General features: G+C 45.6%; 1 protein-coding gene across 1 annotated transcript in view; it reads right to left on the bottom strand.

Annotated features, from left to right (window-relative positions):
* Positions 1 to 525: 525 nt before the first annotated feature.
* Positions 526 to 26,900, bottom strand: part of LOC148512592 (vomeronasal type-2 receptor 26-like) — a 61,528-nt gene continuing 35,153 nt past the window's right edge. The window contains exons 4-8 of the mRNA XM_088482051.1: positions 25,119 to 25,722; positions 24,892 to 25,088; positions 13,730 to 13,942; positions 8,015 to 8,138; positions 526 to 1,424 (exon numbers count right to left, since the gene is read on the bottom strand). Of these exons, the coding sequence (XP_088338177.1) occupies positions 526 to 1,424; positions 8,015 to 8,138; positions 13,730 to 13,942; positions 24,892 to 25,088; positions 25,119 to 25,722 (2,037 nt within the window). The remainder of the gene's footprint in view (positions 1,425 to 8,014; positions 8,139 to 13,729; positions 13,943 to 24,891; positions 25,089 to 25,118; positions 25,723 to 26,900) is intronic.

A 26,900-nucleotide genomic window follows, 5' to 3' on the forward strand; every position in this document is an offset into this window, starting at 1 on the left:
CGTTACTTACTATACAGCCAATTCTGATAAGAATTTGGCCTGAAACTTTTATTTCAATTTCATTTCATACAGCTTCATATTCACTTATATATTGGGAGCTATTTGTGATCAAAGCAGTTTTACTTTTGTATTTTATATATTTTACTCTGCAATTAGTTCTCAATTATAATTAAATATCTATGTTTAATTTTTGTTGGATTTTATGACATAAATATTTATTATGTTTTTATTTATTATATAAAACTCTCATTTTAGTAAATATACCCCTAAGACCTGAATCCAAAATAAATAGTAAAATCTTTATCATAAAGCAATTAATTGCTGAATTACATAAGCCATCATTTCCTTGGCAGCAGGTGCGTGCCTGCGTGCCTGCGTGCGTGCGTGCGTGCGTGCGTGCGTGCGTAAGAAAGTCTAGAATCTACACTGTGCCACACAATTTAGTTTTAAAATAAAGCACAAAATACAGCAAGCTATTACAATATACAGTACTAAGCACCTCAGCTGGGTGCCTGTTACTCAGTGCTACTTTCTAGCTCTCAGTGTTCCTCTTCTGTTCAGCTCCGGTTTTATAATAATTGTGAAACACTTGGGGATAAATATACAGCTCAGGAGTCCTGCACTTGAGGCCAAGATAGCAAATACCTCCACAGCCACCGTGTTCTTTCCTTTGGTTCTCAGATATACAGGAATAAAGGTAACCCATACACTACAGAATATCAACATGCTAAACGTAATGTAATGAGCGTCATTAAAGCGGTCCGGGAGCTTTCTCACTAGGAAAGCCAGAGTGAAGCTGGAGGCGGCTAAGATGCCCATGTATCCAAGGGCAGCATAGAAAGCAGCGATGGACCCCTCATTACACTGTAATATCATCTTTCCCACCTCTGAGCTTGTGTCTCTCTCTGGGAATGGTGGAGATTGAAGCAACCAAACAGAACATATCACAACTTGTCCCGAACAACAGACAAAGATGATCAGTCTAGATAAAGGTCCTCCCATCCAATGCTTCAGCTTGTCCCCAGGCTTAGAGGATCTGAAGGCAACTATGACAATGATGGTCTTGGCCAGGGTGCAGGAGACAGCCAGGGTGAAAGTCACACTGAAGACCACTTGTCTCAGTAGACAGGTCAGCGCTGTGGGTTTTCCAATAAATAACAGGATGCAGAGGAAAGAAAACATGAGAGACACAAGGAGGATGAAACTTAGATGTGTGTTATTGGCTTTAACGATCGGAGTGTCCAGGTGTTTTATAAAGATCACTAGTGCCGCAGTAGTCACAACAAAGAAAATTCCAGCAAAAGCAATTAGTACAGCTCCTAGTGGTTCCTGAATAGACAGGAACAGCATCACCCTCTTTATACATCTGTCTTTCTTCTCATTAGGCCATTCATCCTCTGGACATATGATACACGTCTCTGCATCTGAGAACATAAAAGAATGTAATTAAAATTCAAAATACCTGCACTTTCCTCATAGTCCTTGTGTACACAATCCATTGATAACAATATGGTACACATATACTGTGCTCATCAGGAGACATTATATACTGTATATTAGTCTATAAACTAATCTGGTTAATTGTATACATTGTTGTCACCTCCCCATCAAAATCGCCATATTGAAGGTTTGGAAAACAATAGGCAGCTAAGCAGAACAATAGGCAAATATTTTTTTCTATTATGATAAAAGTATCTTGTGTGAGGGTCGTCATTGGTTTGCAATTGACACTGGGGCTTTCAGTTAGGGTACACAGCTAACACATCCCCTGTGGGACTTCCCTGGCTTCCTCAGTCATCTCCTGCAGAACATTTGATGAAACCTGACTCCCAGATCACACACACGGATGTCTGTGATCAGATCACTGTGCATTCCTGCTGAAGAGGTTATTTACTGAAAATCGGTTGTGACTGTCCCCACCTGTAGTTGTTAGCAAGAAGCATTTCCGGATAATTTGTACTTCCATTTGCTGACAATTTTCATCTCCATATCACTGGAACATATTATAATTCACTTTAATTGTTATAGTGCATTGCTACATGAAAAATTATACCTTTTATCTATATAATAGTTGAGAAAGAGTATCTGTCTGTCTGTCCAATTGTTTGTCCTGGTGTGGTGTAGTTTGACCAGGATTATTTCGCCTGGGCCACACACAGTTACACAATCCCTAAAAATGGGGACACTGATAAATTACACAGGTTCCTTGGACGGCTCCAGGGAAAATTGTCAGTCTGTCAAAAACCTGAGAGAAAGCTACAAACATATCCTTTTATCTAGAGATGAGCAGGTTCGGATCTCAGAGATCCGAACCCACCTGAATTTTGAGATGCGGGGCGAGAACCGAACGTGCGTCCACCGGCCCCCGGATCTCAAACTGAGGCAAAACCATAGAGCTTTCATCTTTATATATAAGGGACCATGTGGTGGCCGCCATTTCACTCCGGCTGTGGAGACTGAACAGGGAAGGTTGGTAGTGTAGGGCTGGGAGATACTTACCTTTGCTGTCGCTGTGCTGTCTGCTTTGTCCTGGGCTGGTGCACTGCTGATTCATCTGGTGCTGGTTCCCCCGCCGGCCCCGGATCTCAAACTGAGGCAAAACCATAGAGCTTTCATCTTTCATCTTCATATATATAAGGGACCACATGGCGGCCACCACTTCACTCCGGCTGTGGAGACTGAACAGGGAGGGTGGGTAGTGTAGGGCTGGGATGTACTTACCTTTGCTGTGCTAGTGCTGTGCTGGTGCTGTCGCTGTGCTGTCTGCTTTGTCCTGGGCTGGGAACTGCTGATTCATCTGGTGCTGTCACTGCTGTGCTGTCTGCTGTGTCCATCTGGGCTGGTGCTGTGCTGTCTGCTGCGTCCATCTGGGCCCAAGTTCTGGACCCCCCCAAAAAATAATAATATATATATTTTTTTTTTCTGTGTGTGCGTGTTAGGCTTAACCGCACAAGATACAGCAACGCAACCTAGTGCTGCCCGACTCCAGTCATCATCAATCTGTGCTCTGGGCCAAAGTTCTGGATGCGGAAAAAAAATAAAACAAATAGTGTATTTTTTCATCTAATATTTTTCTCTGTATTTGCATGTTACGCTTAGCCGCACAAGATACAGCAACGCAACCTAGTGCTGCCCGACTCCAGTCATCATCAATCTGTGCTCTGGGCCCAAGTTCTGGACGCAAAAAACAAATAAAACAAATAGTGTATTTTTTTGTGTAATTTTTTCTGTGTGTGTATGTGTGTGTGCGTGTTAGGCTTAGCCGCACAAAAACAAGATACAGCCAGCAACGCTAGTTGCAGCCTAGTGCTGCCCGACTCCAGTCTCGTCATCAATCTGGGCTCTGGGCCCAAGGTCTGGCCCCCCCCCCCAAAAAAAATCAAATAGTCTCTTTTTTTGTCTAATATTTTTCTGTGTGCGCACAACTGCACGTGTGTGAATTTTGTAACCACACCTTGGCTACACTATTGGTGCTTGTGATACTGCTTCAAGACCGCAGAAAATATGGAGGGCTGTCACATGCCGCCAGCAGTCATCATGATAATGCAAGGCCGTCAACTTCCTTGTCCTCTATGAAGGCCCAGGGCTTAAGTCACGCCATGGATATGGTAAAGCTGCTTTTACTGTAGTAAAGAAAAAAAAATTGAAAGGCAAGTTGCCTTTAGATAACAAAAAATTGGCAATATGCCATTCACTAAACGAAGTGGCAAGGAAAGGATAAGGCCTTGGCCTTTATTTATGTTGACTGCTGGTTCTGATAGCCCTTCTGCTTGTAGTAGTAGTTGTGTTGGTACCATTAAAAAATTGAAAGTTGTTAAGAAGAGTAAGACAGCTCCGAAAAAAGCAACTGTGTGCCCTGAGAAATTGATATCACAAATCCCAGAGGAGAGTTCAAGTGTGTCCACGGTTGCCATGTGTGAGCCCAACCTAAATATCAGTGTACTGGAGGATCCTCCGAGTTCCAATATTTGTGTGCCCTCTGTAAATGTGGGGAAGGGAAGTCAACATCTTGCAGACGTAGTCAGTGAGGATGCTTCTGTGGAATTGCACACGGAGGAGGAGAATATTATGGTAGTTGAAGGCGCTAAGGATGATGAGGATGTTGATGGTGAAGATGTTGGTGATGAGGATGTTGATGCCGAGGATGTCCTTTGTGTAAGTAAGGCAACAGCTGTTGCCCATGGATTGAAAAAGCCAAAGCCCATTGTTGTCATGCCGGGACAAAAGACAAAAAAATCCACTTCTCACACGTGGAATTATTTCCACCCCAATCCGGACAACAGTTGTCAGGCCATATGTAACCATTGCCAAGCAAAACCACCTAAGAACCTCCTCCTTGTTACGTCACTTGGAGCGCATTCATCAAATATCAAAGTGTATGTCGCCAAGTTCCAAAACTCAAAACGTAACAAGTCCAGTGTCACCAACCTGCTGCCTCTCTGTTGGATCCAAGCGCCTTCGATCTCCACCACTAACACCTGCATCATCAACATTCTCATTTGTTATCGGGAGTAGTCCTGCTGCATCCAATGTTGTTATTCGAAGCATGATTTACTCCTCTCCTATCTGTGATTCCTCAGAAGGATCTTGATGACTATGCCGGTTGCTGCTGCTGTTGCTGTGAGTGGATCTTCATCCCCGAAGGGGACCAGGAGGAAGACTACTTGTAGTGTATCCTCCAAAAAACAATTAACTGTCAAACAATAGTTTGCAAGGGCAAACAAGTATTACAGCAATCACCCAGTTGCACAGCAGATTACTGACGCCATAACAGCTATGCTGGTATTAGATGTGCGTCCAGTATCTGCGATTACTGCAGTGGGTTTTCAACAGTTAAGGTCCTGTGTCCTCGCTACCAGATCCTTTCTAGATTCCACTTCGCTAGAACAGAAATTCCAAGTCTGTACAAGGACATTAAAAAAAACCTTATGAATGTTCTCAGAAATGCTGTTGTACCCCCTATCCACTTGACCACTGATATGTGGACAAGTGGGACAGGGCAAACTAAGGATTGCATGACTGTGACAGCCAACAACAGCAGCAGCAGCAGCAACATCTACCAAAAGACAGCTGATACAGAGGCTGGCTACTCTTTATCTAACTGGTTTCACTAAGAGGCAAACCGCTAAGAACCTCTTAGAAAAACTCAGGGAAATCATTGCTAAATGGCTTACCCCACTTGGACTCTCCACTGGATTTGTGATTTCGGACAATGCCACCAATACTGTGAGAGCATTACATGTGGGCGAATTCCAACACGTCCCATGTTTTGCTCACACAATTAATTTGGTGGTGCAAAATTTTTTAAAAAAGGACAGGGGCATGAAGGAGATGCTCTCGGTGGCCAGAAAAATATCCGAACATTTTAGACATTCGGCAATTGCTTTTTGAAGTTTGCATGACCAACAGGTACTGTTAAATTTGCCCTACCATCAGCTGAAGCAAGAGGTAGTAACTCGGTGGAATTCTACCATCTATACGCTTCAGCGGATGGAGGAACACCAAAAGGCCATCCAGGGCTATGCAACGGCCTATGACATAGGCCGTGGAGGGGGAATGCACCTTACTTAAGTGCAGTGGAGAATAATTTCCATATTGTGCAAGGTTCTCAAACCCTTTGAACTTGCCACACATGAAGTTAGTTCAGACACTGCCAGCTTGAGTCAGGTCATTCCCCTCATCAGACTTTTGCAAAAACAGCTGTAGAAACTGAAGGAGGAACTGAAACGGAGCGAATGCGCAAGGTATGTCGGACTGGTGGATCAAGCCCTTGATTCACTTCACCAGGATCCAAGAGTCGTCAATCTAATGAAATTTGAAAATTATATTTTGGCGAACATTCTGGATCCTAGGTTTAAGTCCTACCTTGTGAGTTTTTTTCCAACAGACCAAAATCTAAAACTATGCAAAGAGCTGTTGGTAAAAAAATTGTCAGCTGCAGCCGCACGTGAAATGCCATCATCTCCTCCTTCAGTTTCTGCAGCTGCCAGGAAAAAACTAAATTTTCCTTACAGAATGCCTGCCTGTCATGCAGATCATTCACCAAAAATGACATCTGGTCGGGCCTGAGAGAATTGCCTACTAGTGACATATCTTCTACCATGACTATGTGTGATACGGTCTCCATTCACAGAATGGTGGAGGACTATTTCAGAGATAACATCTTAATAGACATGAGGAAGACCTCTACCAACAATTACATCAAAAAATTACAGAGGTGCCTATGGTGGATTCCAGCAGGGAAGAATTAATATTGTGTGAAGAAGAGGATGTACACACTGATGGGGATGACGAGGATGAGGACGACGACAACTTGTAATGTAAAGCCAGTTTGTGTATGGGATCATTTTCATTTCCATGTCCAATGCACATTGGCAGCTTGTTTTATGGGGGTCCAAAGAAACCAATAATTTCAGCCACAATTGGCAGTCCTTGTCGCTGAAATGATTGGTTTGTTAAACTGTGAATGTTCTGTTTCGTATACAACATAAGGGTGGGTGGGAGGGCCCAAGGACTATTCCATCTTGCACTTTTTTCCTTTCCATTATGTGCTGGTTGGGGCATTGCTCCCTGAAATTTTAAATTAATGTTATGGTTGGTTTAGGAACCAATGATTTGTTTTTAATTAATTTATTATCAATTTTACAGCCAGGGGCTGCACCAATGTATTTCTTTTTATTAATTATTCAGCCAGGGGCTGCACCCAATGAATTGTTTTTTTTACTTTTTTAATTAAATTATTAATTATTCAGCCCGGGGCTGCACCAATGAATTGTTTTTTAATTAATTTATTATCAATTTTACAGCCAGGGGCTGCACCAACTATCAATTATCATTTCTTCAATGTTATTTAGTATTTCATATCAGCCTCTGCCCCAGTGGAGCTTACACCAGTGTACCAAACATGGCCTGATATCTGGATTGCAACTGTTTAGCCCTTCTGGCATACAGCTCTGTACTGAAGTTAGCCTGATATCTGGATTGCAACTGTTTAGACTATCTGACAGACACTGGATGTGCCCCATGCTTAACTCTTTCTGGCCTGGGCTGTGCACTGGACTCTGTCTGAGTTATGAGCTTCAGATGCAATGTTTATATTATGTTTTTACACACACATATATATATATATATATATATTTTTTTTTTTATCTCTTTTTTAAACATATTGATTGCATTTTCAATAGTCAATAAGTTACACAAACAGAAAAGTAGGAAAATACAGAAAGAAAAAATTTATATAGTCATATATTATGTTTACATTTTTTTAAAATACCTTAAATCAATTTATTTCACAAATAGCATAACACTAAAATATAATATCTACTATCCCCACTTGAAACCTATTTTGAGAATTTAAACATAATAAATAACTTTTTCTATCACAAAACTCCTTATACCCAACTTCTAAAAAAGAAAAGAAAATATGGAAAAGAAAAATAAAAGAAAGAAGAAAAAAACGGACCAAAAATTTTGAAAGAACAAAGCATTGGAAGCGTAACACAGGGCACTGACGTGTCTCCTCCTTCTTCGTCTATGTAACGCGCGTTATGAGTCTTGTTACATGCGGCACATGAGAGCCACCAGCTCCAGTGCAACTCGGCCAGCACCGGGTGTCTGTTTCACTGCAACTGCATCGTATTCACAATGTGGTGAGATTAAGATGCACAAATAGACTTTGCTGATTAAGATGATACGCGGCACGTGTGTGTTCTGTGTGCCACCGAGTCTGTAGCATCCTCTCAACTGACCGCTGTGTGGAAAACAGCTGCTGACACTGTAATTTAGTATTTAAAACACAGATACAGCGGCATTGGCACACAGGACATGCACATCATTTTATTCAGCAAAATCTGCTTGACGCTCAGCGTGAGTAAACTCGCATTGGGACTAGGCGCGACTAGAAGGGCTGTTTAACGCGCCAGATTTCTCTCCCTCTTTCTGTATATGAGAATGACGGCAATATTTTTGCTTTGTGTCCTTTATACAATACTATAGGGAATAAATCAGGACTCACCAGTAGTGTTAGTGATTTCCCCATCTGAGCAGGAGACACATCCAAAGCAGCAGATAGACTTTCCTTCAGTAGCAGCTTTTCTGTATCCCGGAATACAGTCCTCAGAGCACACGGAGCGAGGACTCTAGAAAATATTATATCATTGGCCAATAAAGAAACATTACACTATTTATTTATTTTTATTTAAAAAATCTGTATATTACTAATTTCCCCATTTTCGTCATCGTCACACAGGTGGGGGTGCAACCAGATGAAAATGAAATGTACATTTAAATGAATAATTGACAGTAATTGTTGAATATCTGCATTGAGCTGGCATCAGGCTGTCTGGTCCAGCACCTCTGATACAGCTCAGTGTTTGCTATTTCCTCACTCCCTCACCCATCTTCAGTCACAAGATTCCCCTGGGGAAAAATGACAGGGCTGTGCAGGAGTTGCTCTCTGTGACCTGAAAAATTTCTGGACATTTTCACCATTCAGCAGGCGCCTGTAGAAGATTGCAGCACCTACAAGAAGTGTTGAACCTGCTACCAGCTGAAGCAAGAGGTAGTTATAAGGTGGAACTCCACCCTTTATATACTTCAGTGGAGGGAGGAACAATAAAAAGCCATCTAAAGCTACACAGCAAACTATGACATAGGAAGAGGAGGGGGAATGCACCTTACTCAGCTTAGTGGAAACTACTTTCCATGTTGTGCAAAGTGCTGGAAGCCTGAAACCCTTCGATGTAGTCACCTGTGAAGTGAGTTCAGATACTGCCAGCTTGAGTCAGGTAATTCACCTAATTAGACTGTTGAAAAAGCAACTTGAGAAACTGAAGGAGGAGCTGAAATGAAGTTGTTCTGCAAAGTAAGTTGCACTTGTAGATCAAGTCCTTTATTCACTTCACCAGGAACTAAGGGTTGTCAGGACCTTCTAATCGGATCAATATGTTTTGGCGACTGTGCTCGATCCTAGGTTTAAGTCATATGTTGTGTCTTTCTTCCCAATGGACACAGACCTGAAGAGATGCAAAGACCTGTTAGTAATCAAATTTTCAGCTCAAGTGGCATGTGATGCAGCGATGGCTACTCCTTCAGTTATGGCCACCATTCAAAGAATGGTTGAGGACTATTTTAATGATAGCATCCAAATAGACATGTCAAGCAGTCCGTTTGACTACTAGCAGGAAAAAAAGGCAATTTGGAGGCCCTTGCACAAACTGGCTTTGCTTTACTTGAGCTGCCCACTCTCCAGTGTGTACTCCGAAAGAGTTTTCAGCACAGCCGTGAACTTTGTCAGCGATCAGCATACTGTATGATGCTACTTCCTCAAAATGTAGAAAAGATGATGTTCATTAAAATATACCTACAAATTCCATGAGGAAAACCTTTACCACCAGAAATTACAGAGGCACCTGTAATGGTGGATTCCACCAGGTACGAATTAATATTGTGTGAAGTAAGATGATGTAGACACTGATGAGGGTGAGGAATCAAATGATGATGTTGACAACATCTTTCCTGTGTAAAGCCAGTTTGTGCATGCACATAGAGATCATTGTTAGCAATGTCAGCTGCCCATTGGTAGCTTGTCTTCTGGGGGCCAAAACAAACCAATCACTTCATGATTGAGGATATTGCTGATGAAGGTGTTGGCGGTGAAGTTGGAAGATGCTTGGATCTAGCAGAGAGAAGGGAGCAAGCTGACACTGGACTACTTGTTGTTACTTTTTTAGCCAGTTTCTGAATTTTACAAAAACTTTTTTGATGGATGCGCTGCAGATGATGTAACAGGGAGGAGGTTCCTAGATGGATAAGGTCCCTACCTCTACTTACTCTGGCTTTACAAAGGGTACAGATGGCTTGACAATTGTCCTTATTTGGGTAGAAATTATTGCACACACAAGAAGTGGATTTTTTTGTCTTATGCCCAGACATGACAAAGGACTTTTCCTTATCATGGGCAACAACTGTTTCTTCCACTGGTGCCTGAATTACACAAACAACAGCATCATCATCATCAACATCCTTATTAGCGTCAGCTACACAAATATCCTCCTCATCCTGGTGCACTTCCACAGAAGCATCCTCTATTTCTATGTCAGCATGTTCACTTGTGCTTACATCATCATAAGAGGCAGAACCATCAATCATAAATAAAGACCAAGGCCTTAGCCTTTCCTTGCCACTATGTGTGGTGAAAGGCATATTGCCAATTTTATGTCTTTCTGCAGCTAACTTTCCGTTTGATGGTTTTTTCTTTACCACTGTAAAATTGGTTCTTTGATTTTAGTTGCCCTGACTTAAGCCCTGTATTCCCTTGGGCATTGGCTTTAGTAGATTATGTAGACGGACTAGTATCGTCATGACTGCTGGCACTGGCAGCAACTCCAGCACTTGTATGTGGTTTTCTGCTATACTCTCAACTGATCATTCTCCATATCAACAAACATGGAGGAATTGGGGTATATCACACACATCAATTTGTACCAATTTTAAATATTACACTATGGTATCAATGATCTACAGCAGGGGTGGGGAACCTTTTTTCTACCGAGGGCCATTTTGATATATATAACATTGTTCGTGGGCCTGGTGCAGGCCACGCCCTCCATGTGATGTCACAAGGGGGTGGGGTTACAATGGCCAGTGATTACAGCAATGCCCAGGATATCCTGAGGATGCTACGGGGTGCTGTAAGGGCAGCTGTGTGACCATCTGAAGAATTCTAAGGATGCTCCTGGTGGCACTGTTGCATAGATTCTGGCTGCAGTGTGCCATTCTAGGCACCCTGCTAGCTAGATGAGGATAGCAGGAAAAAGCTCAGAGGGCCAGACCAAATGATTCCGAGGTCCTTATATGAATGGGTTCCCCATCCCTGATCTACAGTGTCACAAGATTTTTTATGAATAATAAAAGAATAACAGCACAAATAACTAGCCTGGGGAAGAGCCCCCCTGGATGAGGCAGCAGACCCTTGATGAACAACACAGACAGCACCCCTTTTTTATGGACTACAAACAGACCACATGCAGAGTCACAATACGTGGATGATAAACTGCGGTCTGGCCAGCAGTGTCACCGAACAATAATAACGCAGCTAAGTTGCTAACACACACACACACACACACACTTTTTACCCTGGGGAACAGCACCCCTGATTGACAGAGCACCCCCCCCTGGACAAAACAGCACCCCTTTATGAACTGCAGCCCTAGCCCCTTGATGGACAGGACAACAACACAGCAGCAGCCCCTTGATTGACAGGACAACAGTGACACAGCAGCTGCAGCACCCACTGCATCCCCCCTTTATGTACTGCAGCCTTCAGCCCCAGACCCCGACAGGACAAGTTGGACAACACACTGACCCAGACAGTGACAGCAACACGTCTGTTCAGTTCACTCTCCACAGCCGGAGTGAAAATGGCGCCATTCCCCGGGAACTTTATAGAATCCCAAACCTGCGGGAATCTGACAGCGGAAGGATGATGTTTTGCCTCATTTTGAGATCAGAGTCAGGCAGGAAAACTCAAGCCAGACTCGGATCTCGGCTCGGATCTGAAAGATCCGGTGGGTCCGCTTCTCTGAGAACTGGACTCTCTCATCTAGTTTTAATTTGCCTTAAAATACTCTAGGAAGTAAACATTTTGGATTATGACATATTTTTACTGTAACATGGGATTTATTAAATAGTGTGGTATAATTTGGTGACATTCATCATGTTAACATTCATGATGTTGACATGTAGACATGGTCGTATTGTCAGCATGCAGCAACACTGATGATATGTTGACATGATTAAAATGTCCACAAAACGTCCCCGGTGGTCCAACGGTTTTGGTGGCTCCAATGGTGTCTTCTGGGTCTGGTGGTGATGTCATGAAGACTTTTGACGGATCCTGCAGATCCGGTGGTAAGTATGGTATGGCTAACTGTAACCCGTAACAGCTAACTCTGCCCCTAGTGCCTAACCCTAACCCTTACCTCCCATAGCCTAACCCTCCCCTACTTCCTAACCCTAACCTTCCATAGACTAACCCTCCCCCTACTGCCTAACCCTTACCTCCCATAGCCTAACCCTCCCATCCAATAGCCTAATCCTCCCCCTACTGCCTAACCCTAACCTCCCAAAGCCTAACCCTCCCATCCAATAGCCTAACCCTCCTCCTAGTGCCTAACCCTAACCCTCCCATAGACTAACCGTAATCCTCCGCTCTCATAGCCTAATGCCGCATATCCACTTGCCGATAGAGGAACGACAGTATGATTACAACATTGTAATCATACATTCGTTCCTCATCCTGTGCTGTGTCTACACTGAACGATATGTTGTTCAGTGCACGCAGCATCCCATCCCCAAGCATGGCCAATCTGTCATTATCGGCAGATTGGCCTGCATGTTCTGGCGATGAATGATGTTGGAAATGACCAACGGAAGCGCACATCACTGGTCGTTTCCAACATTATACTGCACAATTTATGCACAATTAATGAGTGACTGAATGATTATGATGTTGTTATTGTTCAATCGCCCATTTATATCGGTAAGTGGATAAGCACCTTAACACTAACCCTCCCCCATAGTGCCTAACCCTATCCCTCCCCCTAGTGTCTAACCCTAACCATTCCATAGCCTAACACTAACCCTCCTCTAGTGCTTAACCCTATCCCTCCCAAAGCCTAACCGTAACCCACCCCTTAGTGCCTAACCCTAACCCTTCCCTCCGATAGCCTAACCCTAACCCTCCCCCTAGTGTCTAACCCTAACCATTCCATAGACTAACACTAACCCTCCTCTAGTGCCTAACCCTATCCCTCCCAAAGCCTAACCGTAACCCACCCCTTAGTGCCTAACCCTAACCCTTCCCTCCCATAGCCTAACCCTAAAATGTAATAGCTAACTCTCCCCTTAGTGCCTAACCCTAACCATTCAGTCCGATAGCCTAACCCTAACCTCCCCCTAGTGCCTAACCCTAACCTCCCCTTAGTGCCTTACCTTAACCTCCCCTCCCATAGCCTAACCCTGACCCTCTCCTCCCATAGACTAACCCTAACCCTCCCCCTAGTGCCTAACCTAATATTACCTCCCATAGTCTAACACTAATCCTCCCCCTAGTGCCTAACCCTCCCCTACAATAGCCTAACTACCCCACCTAGTGCCTAACCCTAACCTTCCCTCCCATAGCCTAACTCTAACCCTCCCCCTAGTGCCTAACTCTAACCTTCCCTCCCATAGCCTAACTCTAACCCTCCCCCAGTGCCTAACCCTAATCTTCCCTTCCATAGCCTAACTCTAACCCTCCCCCAGTGCCTAACCCTAACCTTCCCTTCCATAGCCTAACTCTAACCCTCCCCCAGTGCCTAACCCTAACCTTCCCTTCCATAGCCTAACTCTAACCCTCCCCCAGTGCCTAACCCTAACCTTCCCTTCCATAGCCTAACTCTAACCCTCCCCTAGTGCCTAACCCTAACCTTCCCTTCCATAGCCTAATCCAAACCCTCTGATGCTGGACCGTACAGACATTGCAATTATAGCTACATCCCTTTATTAAAACTCTGTGACAATGTAATTGTTCTATGTATTGTTTCTCCTATCTCCCTATATAGTAATTAATAACAATAGTACAAAAAACTAAAAAGGAATGTAGTAAATAAATAACTATAGAAGTAAAATAAATTGTTCATATAAAGCATGAATCTGGCACCCTGGGAAGTTACTTAGACTCACTCACCACATTGTTACGTGTTCCCCATATAATAACACTTTTATTTAGAAGTAATCGCTGTAAGTTATATTGTCCAACCCGGGTTTCCTTCACTGTTCCATTAGGAGATATCACCCAGTTTAGGAAATCTAAGCGAGCAGGAGAGTCCCCTTTCTCATCAAAATAGATTTTGTCTCCGGATGTTGTCCTAAACCATATACGCTTTACGTATTGTGTCAGCTGCAAAGAGAAAGATGGTTGTGTCGCTGGTGATTGGTCATTACATGAGAGATGTACAATCAGGGCCGTAGAGAGCCCAAAGTTTTGGCTGTGGGCCAAGGTCTAATCAGAACATGTCAATCAATCATATGTATTATATGAAACTATACAAATACAGAAATATAGGAAAGGACACTGCTGTAAATTCACACACAGTAAACCAGAATCCATACTAAATATATATATAAAGCAACGTCAGTTCTACAGATACTTACATACACACATCTTATATATAAAATTCATTAGTCTGTTTGTTTATTTGCCACTCCATTAGGCATCTCAGACCAACTGCCACCCCTCTGTGAAATTATCATCTAAATCCTTCCAATGGAAGGCCCGAACTGGCTCCCCGGGTCAAAGTTCTGCCCAGCGTACACCAACGGGAGGTCTGACGGGACCTAAACCCCCCTAGTATGTCTTCTGGGACCATATGTTACCCCTCTGTGAAGTTTTGTCCAAATCTATCAAGTGAGAGGCTCAGAACAGGCTCCCTGGGTCAAAGTTCGAACCAACATAAACCAACATGAGGTCTGACTGGGACCCGAACCTCCCTAAAGCCTGGAAAGGGTCCAACTGGACCAACTTACATTGATGTCATCCCAATCAGTGCAGGTGTGTCCGAATACATAACTGGACAAACAAATAAACAGACCAATGAATTTTTTGTATAAGATCTGCCACAAGCACAGGATCAGTACAGGAAACAATCTAATGTCAGTGTCACAAGCACAGGATCAGCACAGGAAACACTCTAATGTCAGGGACACAAGCACAGGATCAGCACAGGAAACAGGCTAATGTCAGGGACACAAGCACAGGATCAGCACAGGAAACAATCTAATGTCAGGGTCACAAGCAGAGGATAAGTAGAGGAAACAGACTAATGTCAGAGACACAAGCACAGGATCAGCACAGGAAACAGGCTAATGTCAGGGGCACAAGCACAGGATCAGCACAGGAAACAGGCTAATGTCAGAGACACAAGCACAGAATCAGCACAGGAAACAGGCTAATGTCAGAGACACAAGCACAGGATCAGTACAGGAAACAATCTAATGTCAGGGTCACAAGCACAGGATCAGCACAGGAAACACTCTAATGTCAGGGACACAAGCACAGGATCAGCACAGGAAACAGGCTAATGTCAGGGACACAAGCACAGGATCAGCACAGGAAACAATCTAATGTCAGGGTCACAAGCAGAGGATAAGCACAGGAAACAGACTAATGTCAGAGACACAAGCACAGGATCAGCACAGGAAACAGGCTAATGTCAGGGGCACAAGCACAGGATCAGCACAGGAAACAGGCTAATGTCAGAGACACAAGCACAGAATCAGCACAGGAAACAGGCTAATGTCAGGGTCACAAGCACAGGATCAGCACAGGAAACAGACTAATGTCAGGGGCACAAGCACAGGATCAGCACAGGAAACAGACTAATGTCAGGGGCACAAGCACAGGATCAGCACAGGAAACAGGCTAATGTCAGTGTCACAAGCACAGGATCAGCACAGGAAACAGGATAATGTCAGGGAAACAAGCACAGAATCAGCACAGGAAACAGGCTAATGTCAGGGTCACAAGCACAGGATCAGCACAGGAAACGGGCTAATGTCAGGGACACAAGCACAGGATCAGCACAGGAAACAGACTAATGTCAGAGACACAAGCACAGGATCAGCACAGGAAACAATCTAATGTCAGAGACACAAGCACAGGATCAGCACAGGAAACAATCTAATGTCAGAGACACAAGCACAGGATCAGCACAGGAAACAGGCTAATGTCAGGGTCACAAGCACAGGATCAGCACAGGAAACAGACTAATGTCAGGGTCACAAGCACAGGATCAGCACAGGAAATATGCTAATGTCAGGGACACAAGCACAGGATCAGCACAGGAAACAGGCTAATGTCAGGGTCACAAGCACAGAATCAGCACAGGAAATAGGCTAATGTCAGGGGCACAAGCACAGGATCAGCACAGGAAACAGGCTAATGTCATGGTTACAAGCACAGGATCAGCACAGGAAACAGACTAATGTCAGATACACAAGCACAGGATCAGCACAGGAAACAGGCTAATGTCAGGGTGACAAGCACAGGATCAGCACAGGAAACAGGCTAATGTCAGGGTCACAAGCACAGGATCAGCACAGGAAACAGGCTAATGTCAGTGTCACAAGCACAGGATCAGCACAGGAAACAGGCTAATGTCAGTGCCACAAGCACAGGATCAGCACAGGAAACAGGATAATGTCAGGGAAACAAGCACAGGATCAGCAGAGGAAACAGGCTAATGTCAGGGACACAAGCACAGGATCAGCACAGGAAACAGGCTAATGTCAGGGACACAAGCACAGGATCAGCGCAGGAAACAGACTAATGTCAGGGTCACAAGCACAGGATCAGCACAGGAAATAGGCTAATGTCAGGGGCACAAGCACAGGATCAGCACAGGAAACAGGCTAATGTCATGGTTACAAGCACAGGATCAGCACAGGAAACAGACTAATGTCAGATACACAAGCACAGGATCAGCACAGGAAACAGGCTAATGTCAGGGTGACAAGCACAGGATCAGCACAGGAAACAGGCTAATGTCAGGGTCACAAGCACAGGATCAGCACAGGAAACAGGCTAATGTCAGTGTCACAAGCACAGGATCAGCACAGGAAACAGGCTAATGTCAGTGCCACAAGCACAGGATCAGCACAGGAAACAGGATAATGTCAGGGAAACAAGCACAGGATCAGCAGAGGAAACAGGCTAATGTCAGGGACACAAGCACAGGATCAGCACAGGAAACAGGCTAATGTCAGGGACACAAGCACAGGATCAGCGCAGGAAACAGACTAATGTCAGGGTCACAAGCACAGGATCAGCACAGGAAACAGACTAATGTCAGGGACACAAGCACAGAATCAGCACAGGAAACAGGCTAATGTCAGGGTCACAAGCACAGGATCTGCACAGGAAAGAGACTAATGTCAGGGTCACAAGCACAGGATCAGCACAGGAAACAGGCTAATGTCAGTGTCACAAGCAGAGGATCAGCACAGGAAACAGGATAATGTCAGGGAAACAAGCACAGAATCAGCACAGGAAACAGGCTAATGTCAGGGTCACAAGCACAGGATCAGCACAGGAAATGGGCTAATGTCAGGGACACAAGCACAGGATCAGCACAGGAAACGGGCTAATGTCAGGGTCACAAGCAGAGAAACAGCACAGGAAACAGGATAATGTCAGGGTCACAAGCACAGGATCAGCACAGGAAACAGACTAATGTCAGGGGCACAAGCACAGGATCAGCACAGGAAACAGGCTAATGTCAGGGACACAATCACAGGATCAGCACAGGAAACAGGCTAATGTCAGGGTCACAAGCACAGGATCAGCACAGGAAACAGACTAATGTCAGGGGCACAAGCACAGGATCAGCACAGGAAACAGGCTAATGTCAGGGACACAGGCACAGGATCAGCACAGGAAACAGGCTAATGTCAGGGTCACAAGCACAGGATCAGCACAGGAAACAGACTAATGTCAGAGGCACAAGCAGAGGATCAGCACTGGAAACAGGCTAATGTCAGGGACACAAACACAGGATCAGCACAGGAAACAGGCTAATATCAGAGACACAAGCACAGAATCAGCACAGGAAACAGGCTAATGTCAGAGACACAAGCACAGGATCAGTACAGGAAACAATCTAATGTCAGGGTCACAAGCACAGGATCAGCACAGGAAACACTCTAATGTCAGGGACACAAGCACAGGATCAGCACAGGAAACAGGCTAATGTCAGGGACACAAGCACAGGATCAGCACAGGAAACAATCTAATGTCAGGGTCACAAGCAGAGGATAAGCACAGGAAACAGACTAATGTCAGAGACACAAGCACAGGATCAGCACAGGAAACAGGCTAATGTCAGGGGCACAAGCACAGGATCAGCACAGGAAACAGGCTAATGTCAGAGACACAAGCACAGAATCAGCACAGGAAACAGGCTAATGTCAGGGTCACAAGCACAGGATCAGCACAGGAAACAGACTAATGTCAGGGGCACAAGCACAGGATCAGCACAGGAAACAGACTAATGTCAGGGGCACAAGCACAGGATCAGCACAGGAAACAGGCTAATGTCAGTGTCACAAGCACAGGATCAGCACAGGAAACAGGATAATGTCAGGGAAACAAGCACAGAATCAGCACAGGAAACAGGCTAATGTCAGGGTCACAAGCACAGGATCAGCACAGGAAACGGGCTAATGTCAGGGACACAAGCACAGGATCAGCACAGGAAACAGACTAATGTCAGAGACACAAGCACAGGATCAGCACAGGAAACAATCTAATGTCAGAGACACAAGCACAGGATCAGCACAGGAAACAATCTAATGTCAGAGACACAAGCACAGGATCAGCACAGGAAACAGGCTAATGTCAGGGTCACAAGCACAGGATCAGCACAGGAAACAGACTAATGTCAGGGTCACAAGCACAGGATCAGCACAGGAAACATGCTAATGTCAGGGACACAAGCACAGGATCAGCACAGGAAACAGGCTAATGTCAGGGTCACAAGCACAGGATCAGCACAGGAAATAGGCTAATGTCAGGGGCACAAGCACAGGATCAGCACAGGAAACAGGCTAATGTCATGGTTACAAGCACAGGATCAGCACAGGAAACAGACTAATGTCAGATACACAAGCACAGGATCAGCACAGGAAACAGGCTAATGTCAGGGTGACAAGCACAGGATCAGCACAGGAAACAGGCTAATGTCAGGGTCACAAGCACAGGATCAGCACAGGAAACAGGCTAATGTCAGTGTCACAAGCACAGGATCAGCACAGGAAACAGGCTAATGTCAGTGCCACAAGCACAGGATCAGCACAGGAAACAGGCTAATGTCAGGGAAACAAGCACAGGATCAGCAGAGGAAACAGGCTAATGTCAGGGACACAAGCACAGGATCAGCACAGGAAACAGGCTAATGTCAGGGACACAAGCACAGGATCAGCGCAGGAAACAGACTAATGTCAGGGTCACAAGCACAGGATCAGCACAGGAAACAGACTAATGTCAGGGACACAAGCACAGAATCAGCACAGGAAACAGGCTAATGTCAGGGTCACAAGCACAGGATCTGCACAGGAAACAGACTAATGTCAGGGTCACAAGCACAGGATCAGCACAGGAAACAGGCTAATGTCAGTGTCACAAGCAGTTGATCAGCACAGGAAACAGGATAATGTCAGGGAAACAAGCACAGAATCAGCACAGGAAACAGGCTAATGTCAGGGTCACAAGCACAGGATCAGCACAGGAAACGGGCTAATGTCAGGGACACAAGCACAGGATCAGCACAGGAAACGGGCTAATGTCAGGGTCACAAGCAGAGAAACAGCACAGGAAACAGGATAATGTCAGGGTCACAAGCACAGGATCAGCACAGGAAACAGACTAATGTCAGGGGCACAAGCACAGGATCAGCACAGGAAACAGGCTAATGTCAGGGACACAATCACAGGATCAGCACAGGAAACAGGCTAATGTCAGGGTCACAAGCACAGGATCAGCACAGGAAACAGACTAATGTCAGGGGCACAAGCACAGGATCAGCACAGGAAACAGGCTAATGTCAGGGACACAGGCACAGGATCAGCGCAGGAAACAGGCTAATGTCAGGGTCACAAGCACAGGATCAGCACAGGAAACAGACTAATGTCAGAGGCACAAGCAGAGGATCAGCACTGGAAACAGGCTAATGTCAGGGACACAAACACAGGATCAGCACAGGAAACAGGCTAATATCAGGGACACAGGCACAGGATCAGCACAGGAAATAGGCTAGTGTCAGGGTCGCAAGCTCAGGATCAGCACAGGAAACAGACTAATGTCAGAGACACAAGCACAGGATCAGCACAGGAAACAGGCTAATGTCAGGGACACAAGCACAGGATCATCACAGGAAACAGACTAATGTCAGAGACACAAGCACAGGATCAGTACAGGAAACAGGCTAATGTCAGGGTCACAAGCACAGGATCAGCACAGGACACAGACTAATGTCAGAGACACAAGGACAGGATCAGCACAGGAAACAGGCTAATGTCAGGGACACAAGCACAGGATCAGCACAGGAAACAGGCTAATGTCAGAGGCACAAGCAGAGGATCAGCACAGAAAACAGACTAATGTCAGAGGCACAAGCAGAGGATCAGCACAGGAAACAGGCTAATGTCAGGGACACAAGCACAGGATCAGCCCAGGAAACAGACTAATGTCAGGGTCACAAGCACAGGATCAGCACAGGAAACAGACTAATATCAGGGACACAAGCACAGAATCAGCACAGGAAAGGCTGATGTCAGGGTCACAAGCACAGGATCAGCACAGGAAACAGACTAATGTCAGGGTCACAAGCACAGGATCAGCACTGGAAACAGGCTAATGTCAGGGACACAAGCACAGGATCAGCACAGGAAACAGACTAATGTCAGAGACACAAGCACAGGATCAGTACAGGAAACAGGCTAATGTCAGGGTCACAAGCACAGGATCATCACAGGACACAGACTAATGTCAGAGACACAAGGACAGGATCAGCACAGGGAACAGGCTAATGTCAGGGTTACAGGCACAGGATCAGCACAGGAAACAGGCTAATGTCAGGTACACAAGCACAGGATCAGCACAGGAAACAGGCTAATGTCAGAGGCACAAGCAGAGGATCAGCACAGGAAACAGACTAATGTCAGAGGCACAAGCAGAGGATCAGCACAGGAAACAGGCTAATGTCAGGGACACAAGCACAGGATCAGCACAGGAAACAGACTAATGTCAGGGACACAAGCACAGAATCAGCACAGGAAACAGGCTAATGTCAGGGTCACAAGCACAGGATCAGCACAGGAAACAGACTAATGTCAGAGGCACAAGCAGAGGATCAGCACAGGAAACAGGCTAATGTCAGGTCACCAGCACAGGAAACAGGCTAATGTCAGGGACACAAGCACAGGATCAGCACAGGAAACAGACTAATGTCAGAGACACAAGCACAGGATCAGCTCAGGAAACAGGCTAATGTCAGTGTCACAAGCACAGGATCAGCACAGGAAACAGACTAATGTTAGAGACACAAGCACAGGATCAGCACAGGAAACAGGCTAATGTCAGGGACACAAGCACAGGATCATCACAGGAAACAGACTAATGTCAGAGACACAAGCACAGGATCAGTACAGGAAACAGGCTAATGTCAGGGTCTCAAGCACAGGATCAGCACAGGACACAGACTAATGTCAGAGACACAAGGACAGGATCAGCACAGGAAACAGGCTAATGTCAGGGACACAAGCACAGGATCAGCACAGGAAACAGGCTAATTTCAGAGGCACAAGCAGAGGATCAGCACAGGAAACAGACTAATGTCAGAGGCACAAGCAGAGGATCAGCACAGGAAACAGGCTAATGTTAGGGACACAAGCACAGGATCAGCACAGGAAACAGACTAATGTCAGGGTCACAAGCACAGGATCAGCACAGGAAACAGACTAATGTCAGGGACACAAGCACAGAATCAGCACAGGAAAGGCTGATGTCAGGGTCACAAGCACAGGATCAGCACAGGAAACAGGCTAATGTCAGGGTCACAAGCACAGGATCAGCACTGGAAACAGGCTAATGTCAGGGACACAAGCACAGGATCAGCACAGTAAACAGACTAATGTCAGAGACACAAGCACAGGATCAGTACAGGAAACAGGCTAATGTCAGGGTCACAAGCACAGGATAATCACAGGACACAGACTAATGTCAGAGACACAAGGACAGGATCAGCACAGGGAACAGGCTAATGTTAGGGTTACAGGCACAGGATCAGCACAGGAAACAGGCTAATGTCAGGTACACAAGCACAGGATCAGCACAGGAAACAGGCTAATGTCAGAGGCACAAGCAGAGGATCAGCACAGGAAACAGACTAATGTCAGAGGCACAAGCAGAGGATCAGCACAGGAAACAGGCTAATGTCAGGGTCACAAGCACAGGATCAGCACAGGAAACAGACTAATGTCAGGGTCACAAGCACAGGATCAGCACAGGAAACAGACTAATGTCAGGGACACAAGCACAGGATCAGCACAGGAAACAGGCTAATGTCAGGTACACAAGCACAGGATCAGCACAGGAAACAGGCTAATGTCAGAGGCACAAGCAGAGGATCAGCACAGGAAACAGACTAATGTCAGAGGCACAAGCAGAGGATCAGCACAGGAAACAGGCTAATGTCAGGGACACAAGCACAGGATCAGCACAGGAAACAGACTAATGTCAGGGACACAAGCACAGAATCAGCCCAGGAAACAGGCTAATGTCAGGGTCACAAGCACAGGATCAGCACAGGAAACAGACTAATGTCAGGGTCACAAGCATAGGATCAGCACAGGAAACAGGCTAATGTCAGGGACACAAGCAGAGGATCAGCACAGGAAACAAGATAATGTCAGGGGCACAAGCACAGGATCAGCACAGGAAACAGACTAATGTCAGGGTCACAAGCACAGGATCAACACAGGAAACAGGCTAATGTCAGGGACACAAGCAGAGGATCAACACAGGAAACAAGATAATGTCAGGGGCACAAGCACAGGATCAGCACAGGAAACAGGCTAATGTCAGGGGCACAAGCACAGGATCAGCACAGGAAACAGGATAAGGTCCTGGGCACAAGCAGAGGATCAGCACAGTTAAATTTATTAACTGAGATCTTAAATATAAATTAGTTTATCTAATTTGCAACACTTAGGGCTGGTTTTACCTAGAGGAGGGCGTCCTTACCCGCTCGCAACCAGCGACAGTCATATAGGAAACTCACCTCTTACCTCTATGTCTGTCTGTTATTACCCTGTTTTGTTCTATAAGTGTTTCCAATTGTAAAGCGCAATGGAATATGCTGCGCTATATAAGAAAACTGTTAATAAATAAAAATAAAAATACCTGCCTGGCCCGGAGACTCGCACACCAGGAAATGTTACTGGCCAGTGTCCGGCACTACACCGCACTACTCTACAGTGAAGAATCTCCAAATAAACTACAGCTCCCAACAGTATCTTCACCGGGATAACGGTACTTTTCTGATGTAGCAGAGAGTTCAGATCCTAACTAAGGGCAAAATTTACTAAGTGGCAGGTTCTAAAACCTGGTGGTTTGGTGTCGGTTTGACAGGGAGTTCTAAACCCGTGGGTTTCCTGGCGGATTGACAGGGAGTTCTAAACCCCGTGGGTTAGGTGGCGGTTTGGCGGCGGTTTATAACTGACAGTCTTGTTCTATTCTATTCTACAATTTGTTTTGATGGCGGTTTTGGCCTTAGAAAATCTGCGGATAGCAAAACTGCCGCCAAACCACCACCAAATCACCTGGGTTTAGAACCCACCGCTTAGTAAATTTTTCCCTAAATGTACACAGGGAATACCCGCAGAGCTGTTCTGGCGGTGAAGATGGACTGAGCCGCTGTGGGTTCATATTGCAATTCTGAACAGCACCACACGCTCTGCACCACAATCCAGCACGCAAGACTTCCGCGTCTATTGGGACCTCCATTGTCGGTGATTGGCTGGGTTGCTACAACCAGTACAGGGAGTTACTAATCCATGCAACGGAGTCCATCCAGTGCTCTCACTTACTGTGGCTGCTGTCATTGGTACCATTTGGCAGCCCGCACCGGCTCAGTCCATCTTTGCCGCAACAACAAAAATTTTGTTTTATTTCTCTATTGTGAGGTTTGCCATACTGAACCTCATTTTCTTGTTTGGCTGGTGGCACATTGAATACTATTGTTATATATTAACAGGTATTTCTGCATTAACAGAACCAGCTATACCTCCTTCCAACAGCTCATTTTGCCCTCTGTGTGTCCTGCCCAGAATGTCCGCTGTGCTGATTTCTGGGAGGATCTGCTGCTGCAAGTGTAACCTGTTCTCTTTCCACCAAACAGATGACTAGTCCGATACTGTCAGTGATCTCTATGAAATGTAATGGGAGTCAGGATGTTCAGGAAACAATGGGACAAAAACGTCCTAAAATTCCTTTGAAGCATACTCACCTGCTCTATCAAAATGTCTGGGAGACTCCTGAATTTTTGGCATGTCCCCTGGACCCCCGAGAGACAGGGGCGTATCTATAATGGGTGCGAGGAACACGGGTCCCTGGGTCCAGGGGGGCCCTGCACCACACACCCTGCACCCATAATATTACTTACCTCTCCGGAGTCCCACGTCGGCGCGGGGGTCTGGTGCTGTAAAACGACTGGAAAATGGCCGCAGTGGACATTTTCCCGTCATTTGTGCATGTGCAGTACAGGGAAAATGGCCGCCGCTGCCATTTTCCCGGTGACCTGTGCATACACTGTAGACTCTGGGCACACTCTAGTGCCCAGAGTCTATAACTCCGGCGCTGGCCGCGCACAGCTCAGTGCGCTGCTGGCCATGGGATGGAGAGGAGGGGGCCCCTGTTGTAGACTGCACATGGGCCCCCTCCTCTCTAGAAACGCCCCTGCCGTAAGAGTATGCCATCCTTCCGCATACCGCCCACTTCCTAGTGAGGTGGGGAGGACGGTAGCCTAATGCCAGGAATTGAGGGTCTATCAGGAAGGGGCGGGGTCAATATGATGCAAAATGCCCGGGCCCCGCGCCATCATCTGTCCCCTCCTTTGTACATTTCCTGGAAGGGAGAATGAAATAGTCGGTAAGTATGCGCTGGAGCCTTTTTTTGCTGATGGGTTAATGCCAGATCAATTTAAAAAGCTGGGGGGATTTGTATTGTACCCGCTTATTTTCTAAAGCATTAATTTTTATTTTGTGCATGTTTTGTTTATTTTTTAAAATAATTACCTGATATGGAGAAAATGCTTCTGCGGACGTATTGATGTTGCTGTTAGAGTGAGCGGTAATCATATTATGTAAGGCATGGGCCACAGCATATACGGCTGTATAAACGCTGTAGGTGATTCTGAAATTATCAACATCATAATCCAACAGAGGAAGAAGCCTTAGAGATGCATTGGTATCCCAAAAATAGGATTTCATTTCTTTTTCCCCATTTGTAATTATCAATTCACGAAACACTGTTTTATTTGTCATATTAGGAAACGCTCCTCTCCACACCGCCTTTAGTAATCTGCTTGGATGAGTCTGTGGGGTGACACTGTACAGAAAATCCTTTAAGCCTGGAATATCCCCTTTATTGGAAGCTATTATCACAGATCCATTAAGGAGAGGGGCATATTTTTTTAGATTATAATGCATGTGACCTTCTGGGGAGAAGGATAAGATCCATACTTTTCCACTAATGAGTGTAGGATCACCTATATGAGCCAGCAGGAGAATCAGTTGGTCTACGTGACTGTACACAATAATTACATTAGCTGAAGAAGATCTGATCACTTTTCCAGCCATTTTACAATTGATAGTATTTTCCACTTTATATATCTTTACTGTATAGGCCACACAGCCGCCACTTCTGGTGATCGATCTTTTAAGTGCCTCGGTGGTTCTTTGATTGCTGTCATCATCTGAGTGTACAATACCGACCCAGGTCCAGCTGAAGTCCAGCAGTAGTTGCACCAACGCTTCATTCTGGACGTGATTGTTTTCAACAGTACGGAAAAAGAACGGGAACTGAGCCCTGTCTTGAAATATCGGGTCTGTTGCTCCATAACTGATCTGAGAAAAGTGAACAAGAGATATCACAACTCTGAGACAACACCCAATGTACAGTTGTGAATTTCTAAATACAACTTTTGCAGGCATTTGTGTCTTCATTTTCGGGGTCGAACCAATAGCAGGCTATGCCAGTGATGCCAACAATTTAGTGCATGCATATTAAGCCCCGAAATTGCATATTTTAATTATATATGAATGGGTCTGGTTCTCCGAGAACCGGACCCACCCAAACATAGGGGATCCGAGTAGGATCCGAGTCCGGCTTGGGTTTTCCTGCCTAAGTTGGAATCCAAAATGAGGCAAAACGTCATCATCCTGCTGTCGGATTCTCATGGGTTTTGGATTCTATAAAGGTCCCGGTGATCGGTGCCGTTTTCACTCCGGCTGTGGAGAGTGTACAGAACAGACGTGCTCTATGCTGCTCTGTCTGTGCACATGTTCTCAACTTCTCAAGGGTGCAGTGTTGCTGGGCTGGGGCTGCTGTCACTGTTGTCCTGTCAAACAAGGGGCTGGGGCTGCAATACATAAAGGGGGGCTGCTGTGTTGTCCATAAAGGGGCTGGGGCTACAGTACATAAAGCGGGGCTGCTGTGTTGTCCATCAAGAAGCTGGTGCTGCAGTATATAGAGGGGTGCTGCTGTGTTGTCCATAAAGGGGCTGGGGCTACAGTACATAAAGGGGTGCTACAGTGTTGTCCATAAAGGGGCTGGGGCTGCAGTACATAAAGGGGTGCTGCTGTGTTGTCCACAAAGGGGCTGGGACTGCAGTACATAAAGGGGGGCTGCTGTGTTGTCCATAAAGGGGCTGGGGCTGCAGTACATAAAGAGGGGCTGCTGTGTTGTCCATAAAGGGGCTGGGGCTGCAGTACATAAAGATGGTCTGCACTACATAAAGTGCTGCTGTGTTGTCCTGTCCATCGAGGGGCTAAGGCTGCAAGACCATCAAGGGATTGGGGCTGCAGGACCATCAAAGGGCTGGGGTTACAGTACCATAAAGGGTGCTGTGTCATTCAGGGGTGTTTTGTCTATCCAGGGGTGCTCTTCATCAGTACATAAAGGGGTGCTGCTGTGTTGTCCTGTCCATCAAAGGGCTGGAGCTGCAGCACCATCACGAATATGGGGTTGCAGTACATAAAGGGGTGCTGCTGTGTTGTCCATAAAGTGTCTGGGGCTGCATTAC

This window comes from Taudactylus pleione, unplaced genomic scaffold, assembly GCF_031769625.1.
Source record: "Taudactylus pleione unplaced genomic scaffold, aTauple2 ptg000281l, whole genome shotgun sequence".
Lineage (NCBI taxonomy): Eukaryota > Metazoa > Chordata > Amphibia > Anura > Myobatrachidae > Taudactylus > Taudactylus pleione.